The sequence below is a fragment of the Eublepharis macularius genome, chromosome 18 (genome assembly GCF_028583425.1).
Source record: "Eublepharis macularius isolate TG4126 chromosome 18, MPM_Emac_v1.0, whole genome shotgun sequence".
Taxonomy (NCBI): Eukaryota; Metazoa; Chordata; class Lepidosauria; order Squamata; family Eublepharidae; genus Eublepharis; species Eublepharis macularius.
Genome location: NC_072807.1, coordinates 40,320,964 through 40,335,272, shown reverse-complemented (window position 1 = coordinate 40,335,272; position 14,309 = coordinate 40,320,964). Strand labels below are relative to the sequence as shown.

Below are 14,309 nucleotides of genomic sequence, written 5' to 3'. Positions count from 1 at the left end.
CGTCTGTTCCACTTTCAAGGGAAAGTAGATGGGACTGATCGTGAGGCAGAGATCCGTGGATTCCAGGGGGTTTCTGGCCATCACAAGAGGTGTTAAAAGAGTTCAAAGCAGCAGATTTGAAAATCTATGGATGAAACTGGATAAGAGCAATCAAAGAACATTTTCATTCACAGAAATAGCAAACAACAACATAAAATCAGTTGAAATCACAGGAATCCAAAACAGCTTAAAATAGAGGAAAAAAGCATATTTTGTTAGTAAGTGGAGCTATGTCAAGTTGATCAGTCATTACTATGGTGTCTGAAGAAGGGGGCTGTGACTCTCGAAAGCCCCATACCCTGGAAATCTTACGGCCTGTGCGGTGCTACTGGACTTAAAGCCTGCTGTTCTACTGCAGACCAACATGGCCACCCATCTAAAACTATCATCAGTATGCAGTCCATATAAATGTTTGAGAGACCTTCCGTCTGCTCTTGGCTGGAACCATAATCAAATGTTGAAGGCCTCACGAAGTATTTAAAAGGCTGTCATTGAGGGGAGGGGAGGGAGCTGTTCCTGTTGGCAACAGAAGATAGGACTTGTATCAAGAGGTTTAAACTACAGGAGGGAAGGGATCAGCTGGACACTAGGAAAAACTTCTTCAGGTTAAGAGTAATTCTGCAGTGGCATCGGCTGTCTCGGGATGTGGCGGGTTCCGCCTCACTGGCAGTCTTCACGGAGCGGCTGGACGAATCCTTGTCAGGGATGCTTCAGGCTGTTCCTGCACTGGGCAGAGGACTGGGCTAGATGGTCTGTAAGGCCCCTTCCAACTCTGTGGTTCTCTGGTTCCTGGAAAGATGTGTGCGGGGATTTTGTGGTCAGGCCATCGGAAAAGGGTAGAGCCCCTGTTCTGAGTCCTCGCCATCCTGCCTTTAGAGCAGGGGGCTCAAAACAGGCCCCACTGGCAAGTCTCAGCCCCCCAAAGTCCTTTGGACTCACTCAAGTGGCCTTAGGGCTCGAAATGGCCCGTGGGCCTGTCCTGCACGGAGCGGGAGCGGGAGCAATACGGCGCACCAGCCCCTCCATTTTGCGCCCCCTGTGGTTTCCAAGCTGTTTTCCTGGGCAAAAGTGCCCCTCTTATCCAGAAAAGAGATCACTGTTGAGGGTGGCAGACCAATGCTTCAGGGCAGGCTTTTTGACCTTGGGGAGGCCCCTCCCGTGTCTTGTTTGGTGATGCCGCCCAGGCCGTCCGATGCAAGATCCAGAAATCGTTGGCCTGGGGCTAATGGCTCCTTCAGAGCCGAGCGCCTTCCATGCAGACCATTTGAAGAGTTTGTGGTTCAGAGCTGGACTTGTCCTGTCTCTGGGGAGAATGGGAGCCCCTTCCAGCTCGACTTTCGGGGGCGGGGAGCAGTGGTGGGTTGGGGCCTGGATGTGGTGCCGCACGTCCCGAGGGTGCTTCCCGTTGGGATAAACAGCTGCCAGGGAATCCCTCCCCACCACGGCCACCCTGTGACCCTGGCCACAGCCACCTTATGCAGATAGGAAGTAGTAGCCATTTGAGGTGCCTGCCTTGTGTTGCTAACAACTTCTTGTTTTATTTACCAGAATTCTGGGATTGGGGGGAGGAAACCTGAAAGGTGACCTTTCCTTCATAAGGACACAGACTAAAAATAGCACTAAAGGGAGTCATATCCGGCAGGAGAAGCAAGGAAGCCCCATGCAGACCCCTGATCAACGCGACTGAAGGGGCGATGCCAGCCCTCCTCCCCTCCCCTTCGTTGGGCTGCAAGCGGCACGCTGCTCCAGCACAATCAGAGACTCTTCTCTCCACGGGCTGTGGAAGTTGCCTTGTGCCTAAATCGAATTGACAAATGCATTGTAACTACAAATTTTATTTATTTGTAATGGAATTGTAAAGGTCTACATATGAAGGGGAAAGTTAACCTGTTGAAAGCTGACAGAATTTCTCTTGATGCCGGCATTCAGGAAAGCCGTGTTGTGTGCAAGAGCAAAGCCGGGGAAAACAGCCACTGCTGCCCTGGAGCATTCCAAGCAAAGGGATTCGTGTCTTAAAGGCGGGAACTGTAGAATCATTGGGTCGGATGGGACCTCCAGGGCCATCTAGTCCACCCCCCTGCACAATTCACAACTACCTCCCCCCCCCCACACACACACACACACCAGCTCCTTGCTCTCGCCTCCTCCCGAGGTCTTCGTGGTCACTGCAGGCCACTCCGGCAGCAGCACGGTGCAGGCTGGAAAGGTTTTCCTGCCTCAAAACGTGTGCCAATTTCTAATGAAAGCCCTTTGGGGGCTCATAGAAAGACTTGTGGGAACCGACAGCAGGACAAGGAGAACTTGCTTACTTAGAATTGCTTCGTTTTCTGAGCATCGAGTACATATGTCGGCTGTATGTTAAGCACAAAATGTGTGAGAATGCAAAGACGACTTTTCTTGTTGCCCTGTTGCAACCTCTAGTGAATAGTCTGACCCAAAGACCACCACGACGGGTAGTGGGCTGAACTCCACACCAGTAGGATACAAGAGTAACTGTCACCAGTCTGTCCTTGTTGCTTGTCTCTTTATTTTGTCCTTTTCATCTGGTTGCCAAGGGAGGGGGAGGCTCTCGCGTGGGATGACTCTCCCACCCCTTGGCCCCAAAAGAGTGGGTGCATCCAGCACTGGTGTGAATCCCCCAGAAATGTCCCCACATGTGCCTCGGTTGCTCATGCGACTATCCCAGCTCCTTCGAACTTCTATAGAAACCGTCTTCCACCATCACACCCCAGAGGAGGGGGAGGGAGGGGGAGCCATCCATGGCAGGGCAGTCCTCCCAATTCTTGGGCTGGTCTCTCTTCATGGTGGCAGTCCGATCTGCTGATCATGTGAAAGATCAACATGTTGCTCCACAAGGCTTCTGAGTTTGTGATCATGTTTCAGATGGTTCCTAACACGTCACTAGTTTGTGTCATGACCAGCTGGACTTCAGTTCGCATCAGTTCTCTCCAGAAGCATCCAACATGACGAACATCCGTGGCCTTGTTCTTTGTTTCAGTGTTTCTTGGCTCAATGAACTTGTGCTTATGATGACGAGTGAAAGCAGTCCCATGCCGCTGCCTGGCCTTCCTTCCTTCCAAGCTTGTTATCTCTTGGCTATATTAGACTTTTCCAGTATGCTCAGCTTTCCTTCATAAGAGAGAGAGAGAGAGAGAGAGAGAATAAATCATTTGGCTTATTTTTCACTGTAGCTAGTCTTTTATACAATAATCTTGTAAGAAAGTTTCTTGAATTCTAAATATTACTCTTTCTAGATTTTTGAAATTGAAAAAGGTTTTCAGTAAAAATTTTCTTACTTTATTTTACTATATTAGGTAGTAAAAATGTAGGGTTCTATACCATAACCTGTTCATTAATATCAGAAATTTACAATCGCATTGTAAGAGCAGAGTAGGATTCTAGCATACTGTTGTAGTACCTATGGAGTGTTGTAAGAGCTACTTGTGCGAGATGAATGGCTTCTCATCTTGTTCTCCAGTTTTCATTGTTGGTTTATTGCAAATTTGTACCGTGTCAAATTTCAAGTTATTACTGATAAACTTTTTCAACCAGCAGCAAGAAGTTCATCAACCTTTTTCTGTCAGTGTAACAGAAAACACTATGTATATAACATTTATGTAGCAATAAATGTGCCATCTTTTTTAAAACCTTGTACATCATTCAGTTTTTAACACTGTTCTTGTCAGTCTTCACTTTCTACACACATTCAAATAGGCTTTGAATGGGCTAAGTGTTCCTCAAGGGAAAGGGTTAATCCATGCACTGTCTTGGCAGCGGCTGTTGCTTGCCTGAATTTGTGCCTGAGGTTTTATTTCTAGCACTTAAAACGAGCTGAGGTGTCCCTGCCTTTAAACTTGCATAGCTGTGAACATTGCTTGTTCTTAAAAAGCTGGGAATAAACGCATGCCCTCTCAGACCATCAGTCAATGTCAGCTTGCCATGCAGTTCCTCCTCCGAGCTGAGCCGGGCCTCTGATAGCGGTGTTTGGAAACAGGCGTCCCCCGCGAGAGGGGAAGAAGTTTGTCTCCCTGGGATGAACCTCCAGTCCTGACCCTAAGCATACCCGCTGGGAGGAAAGCCAGTCCCCTTGGCTGTTGTGTGCAACGCTGGGAGACTGGCCACTACATTTCCTTCAGATTAATCAGAGGAAAACGTTTGGCAAAGATCTTGTGCAGGCAGAACAGAGATCAAAATTAGGAGTCCATATGAACTGTGACAGATGTTTACTTGCCTTTCGGCGTAGCTGCTACACCTGGATGGAGATTTTTGCCTGCTGTTGGCTGCACAGCATTGCCAGGGGCCTCCGTTGCCTGGTGGCTTTGTGCCCAGCCTCTTGGCCTCTCTGCAAAGCCTCGAAGAGCAGGCAGAGATGGAGTGGCTCTGAACACCCCTGGCTGTAAGTAGTGATCTGGTCCTCTGCGGGATGGGTTCCTTCAACTGATGGCTGAAAAGGGGGGGGGGCATGCTCTTCCCGCATCCCCAAGCCAGGTGCTGCCCTCCACCTTCCTGCTGGCTAAGGCAGTCAGTGCTGCCTGCCCAAGGCCTCTTTCCAACAGTTGGCATTATTGCACCCATGCTTTTCTTCTAAAAGCTGCTTGTGTGTAGAGCTGCAAAGCTACTCTGAAAACCCTCCAGTGCCAACCTAGGCCAAGGACTGGCTGAGAGTTCTGTTGGCTGTGGAGAAGTTGTTTGGCTGCAAAGGGTTAACCTGGCACTTTGGAAACGGGGGTAAACGTTTAAAACCAGGATTGACTCGAGGAGCCCTGGTCCCAGGAGACTTTGGCCGGTGACTTTCACATCTTTTCCTTTCTTCAAGAGGAAAAGTGGCTTCGTTTCTGGGGGGCTTTGCCCAGGAGACTGGCTGTTGGTTTCTCTCTGAATGTGTGGGTGGACTCAGTGTAAACCTTCTGGTGTTACTGCCCCTTCCCCCAGTGCAGAGTGGGCTGCTAAATTTGGCCATTAAGAGTTACACGTACCCCCCCCCCACACACACACACAGTTGTCCCTTCTTCTTTTCCTTGTGTTTTGTCCCCTGAACGTTGTATTAAGGGTCTTCTCCGTAACTTCTGCTCACATCCTCTTTCCTCCAAGGAGACGAGAGGTGCGTCCTTCCTCAGAACAGGCTTGCAAGGCTCAGGCAAGCCCAGTAGAGAGTGGGTGCCACCTGCCAGGCCTCAGGTAACACCACAGCAGTCCGGCCTGGGGCTGCCTCTTGTAGTCCCTGGCAGCCACCCAAGCTAAGCCTAGAGGCCCCCCCCCTTGCTGATGGTGCCTGTGGGACACCCACAAATTATCTCCTGCCTGCAGTTGAAAACGGGGTGGCACAGACTCCACCCATTGCACTCTAGTTCCCCTAGCAGGTGCCCTGGGCACAGGTGGCATGCCAATTGTGACCAAACGAGAGCTTTATTTCCCTTGGTATCCAGTCGCCAGCAGCTTCGATGCAATCCCCGCAGGGGCTTTTTGTTCCTATTTGTCTCTTCAGGGCATTTCTTACAATCCCTCAGACATCTGTCCGTGTCTCTCTCCCTCAAATATTTCTCTCTAGTGTCTGAAAGAGCGCCAGATCGCTTCCTCGTCCCTTCCACTCTGTGCAGACAGGCTGGACAAGAAAGAGGGAGAGCTGGCGAAGGGTTCCTCCCCAAGGGCTGACACTCTTCCTACCCCTGTGTATCAGTGGTGGAGGGGGGGGGGTCTGAGGAGGCAAGCATCCAGCCAGCTAGCCTTCCTTTCCTAGGGGGAGCAGAAGGCTCAAGCATGCTGTGTTGTGGGGGGGGGGCCTTGGTGGCCTTTTGCTCCTCCCCATAAATGCTTGTGGGGCTGGAAAGAGGCCAGGCATTCCATTGTCTCGTGCGCCGCAAGGCTTGGCCCTGGTCCTGGAATGGTAGAAAGCAGCAAGTAAGTCAGAGAGGTCAGTATCCTGACAAAGCCTCCCCTGCCCTGCACCCCTTCAGCCCTGTGCTCTTGTGCAGGGAGGGGGGCCCTCCTCAGGGTTGCCCTGGGACAGCAGGCAGGTCCTCTGCAGCTCAGGCAGTCACTGCTAGAGAGGGGAGGACTGCAGCAGTCTTTCCAAGGCTGCCCGTTTGAGCCAATCTGAAGAACGCCCTCACATTGGAGCCAAAGAGTGCCGTACAGAGGATGGAGTACTGGACTGGGATCAGAGCCCAGAGTTCACATCCCCTCGAGCACACTGCCTGGGGGGGGGGGGGCAGGGGAGTGAGCAGAACAGAATGGAGCCAACAGTTACGTGGTGGAGGAGGAGGGAGACGTACCCCTCCCACCAATTGCTTCATCTCCTTTTGCTACAGCACTCTGCTGCTATTTTGGCTTTGAGGTCTAGTCAAACTCAAACACTGCTGGTTCGAGCAATGATTGCCTGCTTTACACGCCTCACAGCAGTGGTTCCAGCACAGTGCGCACTCCCTCCCGAGACCCCCCCCTTCTTGCGTCCTGCGTATGCAGGCCCTTCGGACAGTTTGGAGCCATGAGGACTGGGAACGTAGAAGCAACTTATAGTGCCACGTGTGCTTCCTTTAGCGGGCCGCCCCCCAGCATGCTTGGGCGTGAGTCCGGAGTGTTCAGAAAGACCAGGAGGAGGCGAGAGCGAGAGCGCTGTTCTAGCATGTCTCCAGCATGTCCCCTGAGAAAGCGGCCCTGGCGTGGCCTGCACACGTCTCCAAGCCCTTGGCAAATCTCATCCTCTTCTCCGTTGTGAAGATCAGCTGGCCAAAGCTGCTGCCCATCGCGGCCCTCAGTGGGCTCCCACTTGCATCACAAAGCAGCAATGAAATCTCAGTCAAAGGCTTAAGGAAACAATAATCCACATTTGTCCTAATTCTTCTCTGCTAACATCTTGGTCTGACAAGAAGAGGCAGGCATTAAACTTTTCCTTGTTTTTCCTGCCTAAAATATCTTTCCTAATTAGAACTTGTGGCTTCCTTCCTTCCCATTCAGTGGGGAAAATGCCCCCCCCCCCCCCGCCATCATCTGCTCATAATTACTTGCCCTTTGAATGGTCTTGTGCACATTTCCGGCTGTCTATTCACACCAGCACCCAAACGCACACGCTCTGCAACCCACCAGCATTCCTTCTTAGAGATAGGTGGGAAGTAAGAATTTTCTTCTGTCCTTGAAAGCCAAAAAGCAGTTCTTTTGTTAGGAGAGGAACTTGAACTTTAAAATAATTATTTTAAATATTTGTACACTGCCTTTTTCAGGGCTAGTATTGTTCCCCGCCCGCCTCCCCTCAGAGAATGAGATGCTTCGACGACCATTTGATCCCCTTCAAATGACCTTGTTTTTTGTAAGACCTACTTCACTGAAAAGCAGAGTGCAGGCGGACGGACACGGGGGGGGGGGGGCTGCTGAGCCACTGCCCTGCAGACGATCTCCAGGGAACGAGAGAGCTGGCACTCCCAAGGGGCTTCTCTCTTGGCCAGCTGCCTTGCAGCTCACTTGCTCTCTCCCAAACTGCTGCCTGCAGCACCCCACGAAGGGCGTGAACCTTCTTCTGTCAAAGGCCAAACCCATTCACAGCAATCCAGCAGCAGCCAGTACTGTGGCCTGCCCCCCCTTCTCCCCAAGGCGGCGTCCCTTAAAGGAGAGCATGCTGGAGACTTACGGTGCCTCTGCAATCACTGTTGGATGAAGAAAATCCAAGCAGAGCCCAAGGTGACTTCCAAGAAATGGAGCAGCTGCTCTCCAGCGATCAATCCAAGCGGCTCTGCCGAACCAGCTGTAAATACTCCACTCCTTTTCCCTTTGGGTTCAACTCATAAGCTGTGGTTTCTCTGCTGCATATACATGGCATGCAAACACACACCTTGCTGGCTGAGTTTCATACAGAAGACCAGGACAGAGACTAGTTAATCTTCTGGAACAGAAGTGACGTCGCCTTGAAGAACGATTGCTCCACATCCGCCTGCATGGCCCCAGGGCAGCTAACACCAGATTCTTGCCAAGCTAGGCAGAAGCAGTGAGTTTCTCAGGATAACTGGTGTGCGGCCAAAGTCTTGCTGCAAAAGCAAACTCACTTTGGAAAATCTCTTTGGATATTTTTAGAATAAACACGGATGGGTCCTTATCCCCTGTTGCAACATAAAGGTGTTGCAGCACTTTAAAAGAAAAAATGCCCTGGCGATGTTGCTGGCATCTCCCAGAGGGGCATCCAGCAGGTGATGGGCTGCCTTGGTATGGATCCCAGTTTGAAGCAAGTTCCATTTGACTCTGTGGAACTGGTGCCAAGGAGTATGATTAGGGTGTGGAAGCTGGGAAACTGCGCCCACCCCCACCCCTGCGCGCCACCAACACCATCCCAGAAATCAGACCCACCAATTCCATGCTGAGATTAAGAATCACTGACTGGTAGTAGAGTGGGGGGGTGTTAAAGATTTAACTCATGCTTAAGGTAATTTCCAAGGCAGCAGAAACACCTGCTGATGTTAAGAGGGCAGTATCAGTATCAAAAGCCAGGCCAGGCCCAGGGGAGCCCCTGGCACTGCAGGCTGCAGAAGGATGCCATAGTTACATTGCCCAGCAGCTGCCAGAAGCAGCTTCCTTCTGTTGCCATGATAGGAGCCACACATGGGGGGGGGCTGGAGCTGCACCCCCACAACTCGCCTGTGTCCCTTGCCCAGGAAGGGAGCCTCTGCCATCAGCTGCAAGCAGGGCAGGCCTTGGCTTGCCCAGGGAGCGCTTCTGCAGAGGCCTGGCACAACACAACAGCTGAGGTCGTGGCTCACCTGGCCCCTCTGGCCCGCTCTCCGGGGGGGGGGGGGCGCTGCAGGCTCTCGGCCCCTCTGGCACCGTGGGGTGAGGCTGCCAGGCTGCTGAAAGGCACAGCAAGAGGAGGGCGCGGAGAGAGTCGCTAAATCTTCCCCTTCGCTTTAACCTCCAGGGCGGCCCGGTCGCGACTCGCGCCTCCCCGCGCAGCAGGGGCCGCCCTTGCAGCCGGCCGCCTCCGAGAGCGGAGGGCCTCCGGCAGAACTTTGCGCGCTTCCCACGGCTGGAGCCAGCGAGGTCGCTTCCCCCGCCAGATGGCGCCATTGCACAAGCCCGGCCGGCCTCAGCCTCGCCTCCTTCCCGAGCGGCCGCCCGTTCCAGCGGCCCCAACGCGCTTCTGCGCTCCAGCTGCAGGGGAGGCCGAAGGCCCGCGGCCGGTCCGCCGCGCACGGCCTTTCCGCCGCTGAGCAGAAGCTTCGCCACGCGGCCGGCGGGCCTGGGGGCTGTCCCGGGCGGGAGGCCACGCGAGGCTTCTTGCTTGCCCGGGAGGAGCGTCGCCAAGGAGCGGCCCGTGGGACCCCCGGGTGCGCCCCTCCTGGCGCTTCCCGCCGCCTGCCCAAGAGAGCCCCTTTCCGCCCCGCTGCTGCCGGCCGGGCTTGCGCCGCTCTTTGCGCCCCGGCCCGCTTTCCAGCAGAGGTGCAGCCGGGCTGAGAAGCTGCCCCGCTCCCGTTTCCTTCGTGCATCGTCTTTGCCCCGCATCCTACCCGCTGAAACCGGGCGGCGGTGGGGCGGCGGAGTCCCGGCCGCTTTCCCGACTCGGCCGAGGCGCGCTCCTCTCCAGCTACCGGGGCGCGGCTGCGGCGCCGTCGGGGCTTCCCGAACGCTTCTCTGTCTTCCGCCTGCCGGCCCGGCACCCCTGCGACGGCTGCCCACCGAAAAGCGGGGCGGCCGGTTAAGAACCGACGAGCCCATAACGGCAAAGCAGCTCCCAGCCGGCGCCCCGCCACCACCGCCTGCGTCGCGCTCGGCCCTCGGGCAGCTCCCGTGTCCCAGGCAGGCAGGCAGGGTGGCTGGGGGCGGGCTGGGCCCAGGACCGCGGCGCGCAGCGAGGAGGCAGGCGGCATCGCCATCCCCGTCCAGCTGCTCCGTCGTCGGAGCCGGGAGTTTAGTGCGCTGGGCGGCGCCGCCGCTGAAAAGGCCCTGCCCGCGGCGGCGGCCGGCCTTGCCCGAGGCGTTTCCCAACGAGGGTCCGGCTCCGAGCCTGCGCGGGCCCCCGAGCTGGCGCTGCGCATGCCGCCCCCCTCGAACCCCTCCGGGCCGCTTTGCCCAGCCCGCCTTCGGCTTGCGGGCCAGAGGAGCCCCGGGCCCCGAGGCTGCCTCCTTCCGCGCGGAGCTTTCTGCTCCGGCCTCCGCTCCGAGGTGTCGCCTGGAGGCCCCGGAGCGAACCGGGTAGGAGCTGCTGCTGCCGCCTGCGCGCCGGAGAGCGGCTGGGCGCCCCAAGAGCCAAAGCGACGCGGCGGGGAGGGCCGGCGAGCCCCGCCCTCGCCTGCGGCCGGTCCGGCGCCAGAAGGCGGGAGGCGGCGCTCTGGCCCGCTGGGCGGCAGGGGCGAGGGGGCGTCGGCGCGTGTGCAGAGCGCCCTGCCCTGCTCTGCCCTCCCTCGCCTGGCCCGGCCTCGCCGCTGGCGCTCCGCCCCCGGCCGGGCTGGCTGCTCCCGGCGGCCGCCTCGCTGTCTCCGGCCGCGGCCGGTCCCTCCCACCCGGGCAGAGCCAGCGCGATCGGCCGCGCCTGCCTGGGCGCCGTCGCCGAGGAGCGCTGCGGGACGCGGCTTCGCTGGGCAAGAGCGGCAGCGCCGGGGATCGGGCCCCTCTGCGGGCTTCTGCGCAGGTATTCCGCGTCCCTCCCTGGCAGAGCCCGAGCCGAGAAGGCGGCCGCTGACTGGCCGCGGCTCTCCCGGGGGACGCCCCGAAGCGTTTCCCGAACGTGCCTCGTGCGCTCCCCCAGTGGTGGCAACGGCTCCCCGGGTGGATCCGGCCCCTGGGCCGGACCTGCCGCCTCCGCCCCGCTCTGGCTTCGGGTGGGGGGCTCCTGCTCGTGGGCTGGGCAAGGGGGTCGGGGGTCGCCTGGCCCGGGGCTCCCTCGTGATGCGGGGGGGGGGGGTTGGATTCTGGTGCTGGTGCCCGCCGGGGCTCCTGGGCACGGGAGGGGTCGCGCGGGGCCTCCGGGTCTCTTCGGACCTTCCCAGGCTGGGTCCTGCGCCTTTTGCCCTGGCGTGGCTTTGGGAGCTTCTGCGCTGGTTGCTTGAGCGGAGGCTGCCCTCTGCACAGGGCACCTCCCCTGGCCATGCCCGGGCTGGAAGCCTGGCCGGGGGGGGGGTGCGCTTCGGCCTTCCTGCAGCCTGCCTGCCTGCCCTGCTGTCGGGTGGGGTTGCCCCCGCTCCAGTTTGTCGCCTCCATATTGGGGGTGGAATTTCGGGAGGCGAAGGACCTCAGCAGGGTGCAGCGCCATAGAATCCATCTTCCGAAACAGCGTTTCCCCCAGGGGAAGTGATCTCTGTCACCGAGAGATCAGTTGTAATTCTGGGAGATCTCCGGGCACTCCCTCGAGGTTGGCAACCTTGCTGTCAGAGGGGGCAAGTGCTCAACTGCTCCATGAGAGGGGGGGCTGCTAGCAGGCAGGGGTGCCCTCTCCCCTGCATGGCCGGCCTTCAAGGCACTTCAGCAGGGGACGCTTCCCCAGCCAGCAAGAGCTATGGGAGCAGAGGCCAGCGCCTACCGGCCTGCGTGGCTTGGGCCCTGCCAGCCTAGCTCCCCTGGCTGACTTGCAGGCTCTCTCTGCCCATCTTCCCTGGGGCTTAGGGGGGCTGTTGGCACATCATCTGGGGCTTGTTCCAGGCTGCGGCGTCCTTTATGCTGGCCCCAAATGACGACTTTTGGGCCTTGCCCCTGCAAATGTTCTCAGGAAGCCTGGATGCCTCGCAAGAGAAGGGGGAGTGAGCAGGGGGGCTTCTGAGCCCATCCCCCCCTGCCCTGCCCCCTGCTTGTCTGCTGAGGCTGGAGGCGGCCTTGGCTGGAAATGGGCTCTGTGGGAGGATCTGATTAAAACTCCTGCCCCGACCTTTTGCTAAGCCCCAGTGTAGGACCAGTGCTTCACTTTGGGGGAGGTCCTGGCGGGGGGGGGGGTCAACTTCTGTTCTGAGGCCTCTCATAACATCTGCTGTCAATGGATGCCTTAGAAGGAACCTCTGGGAAGAGTAGAATTAGGGCTGCCAAGTGCCCTGCGGCATCTGTCACCGGAGGCACTGTGGGGGGCCTGCTGGGCTGGAAGGAGGGAGCCTGGGGCAGTCTAGTCTGCCCCCCCTTTTCTGACAAAGACCCTGTTGGAAGAAGTCCCTGCTCCACCTCCACTTCCCAGTGAAGGTGAGGTTCGCATCTGGGGTGAGGAGCTTCTCCCCGGTGGCTCCCTCGTGAGGTCTGCCAACGCCTCTGGAGTGGGGTGTTCAGAAAGGCAGTGAGATCTTTCTTACTTGGCAAGACTTTGGGGGATACTGAAGATGCCAGTTCTTAAATTCTATTCTTATGTTCTCTATTCTGCTAGTGTCCATGGCAGAGGATTTCTCGGGGCACTTGGTATGTTACTGGTCCTGCTCAGGCGCTGCTGTTCTCTGGGGTGTGTGCTGATCTGCAGTATTTCTGGTCTGGGTATGTGAAAGCAGAGGAAATGAGTTGCTTGTCTGGCTTTGATGGGTGCACCTTGCAGATGCTGATCTCCCATTTTATCTGGCGAAGCAATGCACGTCCCTTGTCTTTGCCAGGATCTTCTGGTAAACACAGGTATGTGCACAGAAAACAGTTCTCCATCTGAAGACTGAAATCTTGGGCTGTATGTGAGGGGCAGTAGTTGCTGTTATGAATTGTGTTGCATCTGGCAATTGTGCCTGTTGTTGAAGTTCTGGCTACTTTTTGAAGTATACCCCTGGAAGGTTCAGGTGGGTAGCCACGTTGGAAGAGCAAGATGTGAGTTCACAGGCCCCTTCACACCGATGAGATTCCCCGTGTATCTAACAAAGGGAATCTTGACTCTCAGAAGCTCATACCCTGGAAATCTGCTTGGTCTTTACGGTGCTAAAGACCCGAATCTTGCAGTAGAAGGAAGAAAGCTTTATTTTAACAACACCTGGCAAACTCTTGGTATAGCTATTGAAGTCTGTTTTCAGAAGAATTTCTATTGGAATGATTAGTACTTTACACAAAAGAGATGAGGATATGGGAATAAGCTTTGGGCACGTGTGATTTCCCATTTTAAGAGAGAATGGTTACGGGTTGAGAGCTTTGGAGTTACAAGCTATCTGAGGCATAGCAGGCTGGTTTACCTGGAGGCTGCAGGGAGACAGACTTTGCAAGTGAATCTTCTGCTGCCTGGCATGCATCCCTCCCCCCCCCCCCCCCATGATTGCACAAGCTGAGAGAAATGTTTGGAGCAAGGGCCTGGTACGGAAAGGCAGCGAGAAGTCAGGCGCTTGTTTTCCTGCCTTTAAAAAAACAAAAAAAATGATTCCATTTGTTTTAGGTAGTCAAACAAAATTGGAAAGTGTGTGTGAGGAGGCAGGTTTGTAGTTAATGACCTGCTGTTTGAAGGGCCAGGAGGGTTCAGCTTTGGAAATGCTGGCAGGCTTTTAATGGAATAAAACCAAAGTCCCAAACGGCACCTGAAAGGCTGTTTCCAGAGGAGTTGTTGTGAATCACAGCCCTCGTTCAGATACATGGCGACAAAATCATTTTGACCTGCCATTGTGACTGTGTTGTTACAGTAGGAGATGAAAGGAAAGGCTCCATTTCAGAGGAGAGGCCCTCAGAGTAAGCCCCCTGCTAAAAGAGCTGTCCAGAACTTGGAGGTGGTCCTCTTCTTTTCGCTCGAGATGGTTCTGCTGGGAAAGGAGGCTTGGCTGGCATTTTGGCAGTGAACTTCAGGCGTCAAAATCTGCGCTTGCCAAAGGAATCGAGGGCCAGTGAGTTTGCAGGCCCTCCTTCTTGCTATGGGAGGGGGGCCTGGAGGGTTTCCCCACAACACCTTCTCTGTACACAGGGCAGTTGGAGCTACACCTGTGTGAAGGGCTGGGCTGGGCTAGAAGTTGAAATATTGCAAGGCCGCATTTGGGCTCCCCCTCCCCCGAATGACACCTAAGATGCTATTCTAGGCTCCCAAAAGTAGAGGCAGCCCGGACTTCATCCTGCACAGTCTCCGGCTTTCCTACATAATATGAGCCTAGGATCATAGGCAGGTGAGGGGTGGGGGGGAGCTGCTAGGTAGTTTTGCTTGCTGGATTTTAGTTGCAAGAGTGCTGGGAGAGGATGCCAGTGGGAAGCATGTCAGGGCAGAAGGCAGATGACTCATAGCAAAGGGAAAAGAAAGGCTTCCCGTGAAAACTGTTCCAGCTGTTGCATTGGCCCTGCTGAACCTGCCCCCTGAAGGCCTTTCTGCTCACCCCGAGGGCGGGTGCAGCGCAGATGTTTCCGTCTCTGGCTCCTCCCGCTCGGAATCTGCCACTTGC

General features: G+C 56.0%; 3 protein-coding genes and 1 long non-coding RNA gene across 15 annotated transcripts in view; 2 read left to right on the top strand and 2 right to left on the bottom strand.

The window, feature by feature from the left end:
- TCF12 (transcription factor 12) overlaps positions 1–3,686 on the top strand; it is a 117,462-nt gene extending 113,776 nt beyond the window's left edge. For all 8 annotated transcript variants that reach the window (XM_055002708.1, XM_055002712.1, XM_055002713.1 and 5 more), the window contains one exon: positions 1,588–3,686. The gene's annotated coding sequence lies outside the window, so the exon portion shown is untranslated. The remainder of the gene's footprint in view (positions 1–1,587) is intronic.
- On the bottom strand, positions 2,545–8,704 carry LOC129345520 (uncharacterized). The gene is made up of 2 exons (XR_008598560.1): positions 7,661–8,704; positions 2,545–3,168 (listed from the first exon to the last, which is right to left on the bottom strand). It is a non-coding gene; the product is annotated as an uncharacterized LOC129345520 (long non-coding RNA).
- A 1,221-nt stretch (positions 8,705–9,925) lies between these two features.
- LOC129345273 (basic salivary proline-rich protein 1-like) lies at positions 9,926–11,275 on the bottom strand. The gene has a single exon (XM_055002311.1). It carries the CDS (start codon positions 11,273–11,275, stop codon positions 9,926–9,928), a length of 1,350 nt encoding a protein of 449 aa, XP_054858286.1.
- Positions 10,519–14,309, top strand: part of CGNL1 (cingulin like 1) — a 47,393-nt gene continuing 43,602 nt past the window's right edge. For 2 of the 5 annotated variants that reach the window (XM_055002370.1, XM_055002367.1), the window contains exon 1: positions 12,326–12,459. In XM_055002370.1, coding sequence (XP_054858345.1) covers positions 12,390–12,459 — 70 coding nt within the window. In that variant the 5' untranslated portion in view covers positions 12,326–12,389. Of the gene's footprint in view, positions 10,646–12,323; positions 12,460–14,309 lie in introns of those variants that run through there. The other 3 variants (XM_055002371.1, XM_055002368.1, XM_055002369.1) reach the window with 3 other exon arrangements.

Excerpts from the sequence above, each read along its gene's own strand:
- LOC129345273 (XM_055002311.1), bottom strand. The coding sequence starts at position 11,275 with ATGGATTCTATGGCGCTGCACCCTGCTGAGGTCCTTCGCCTCCCGAAA.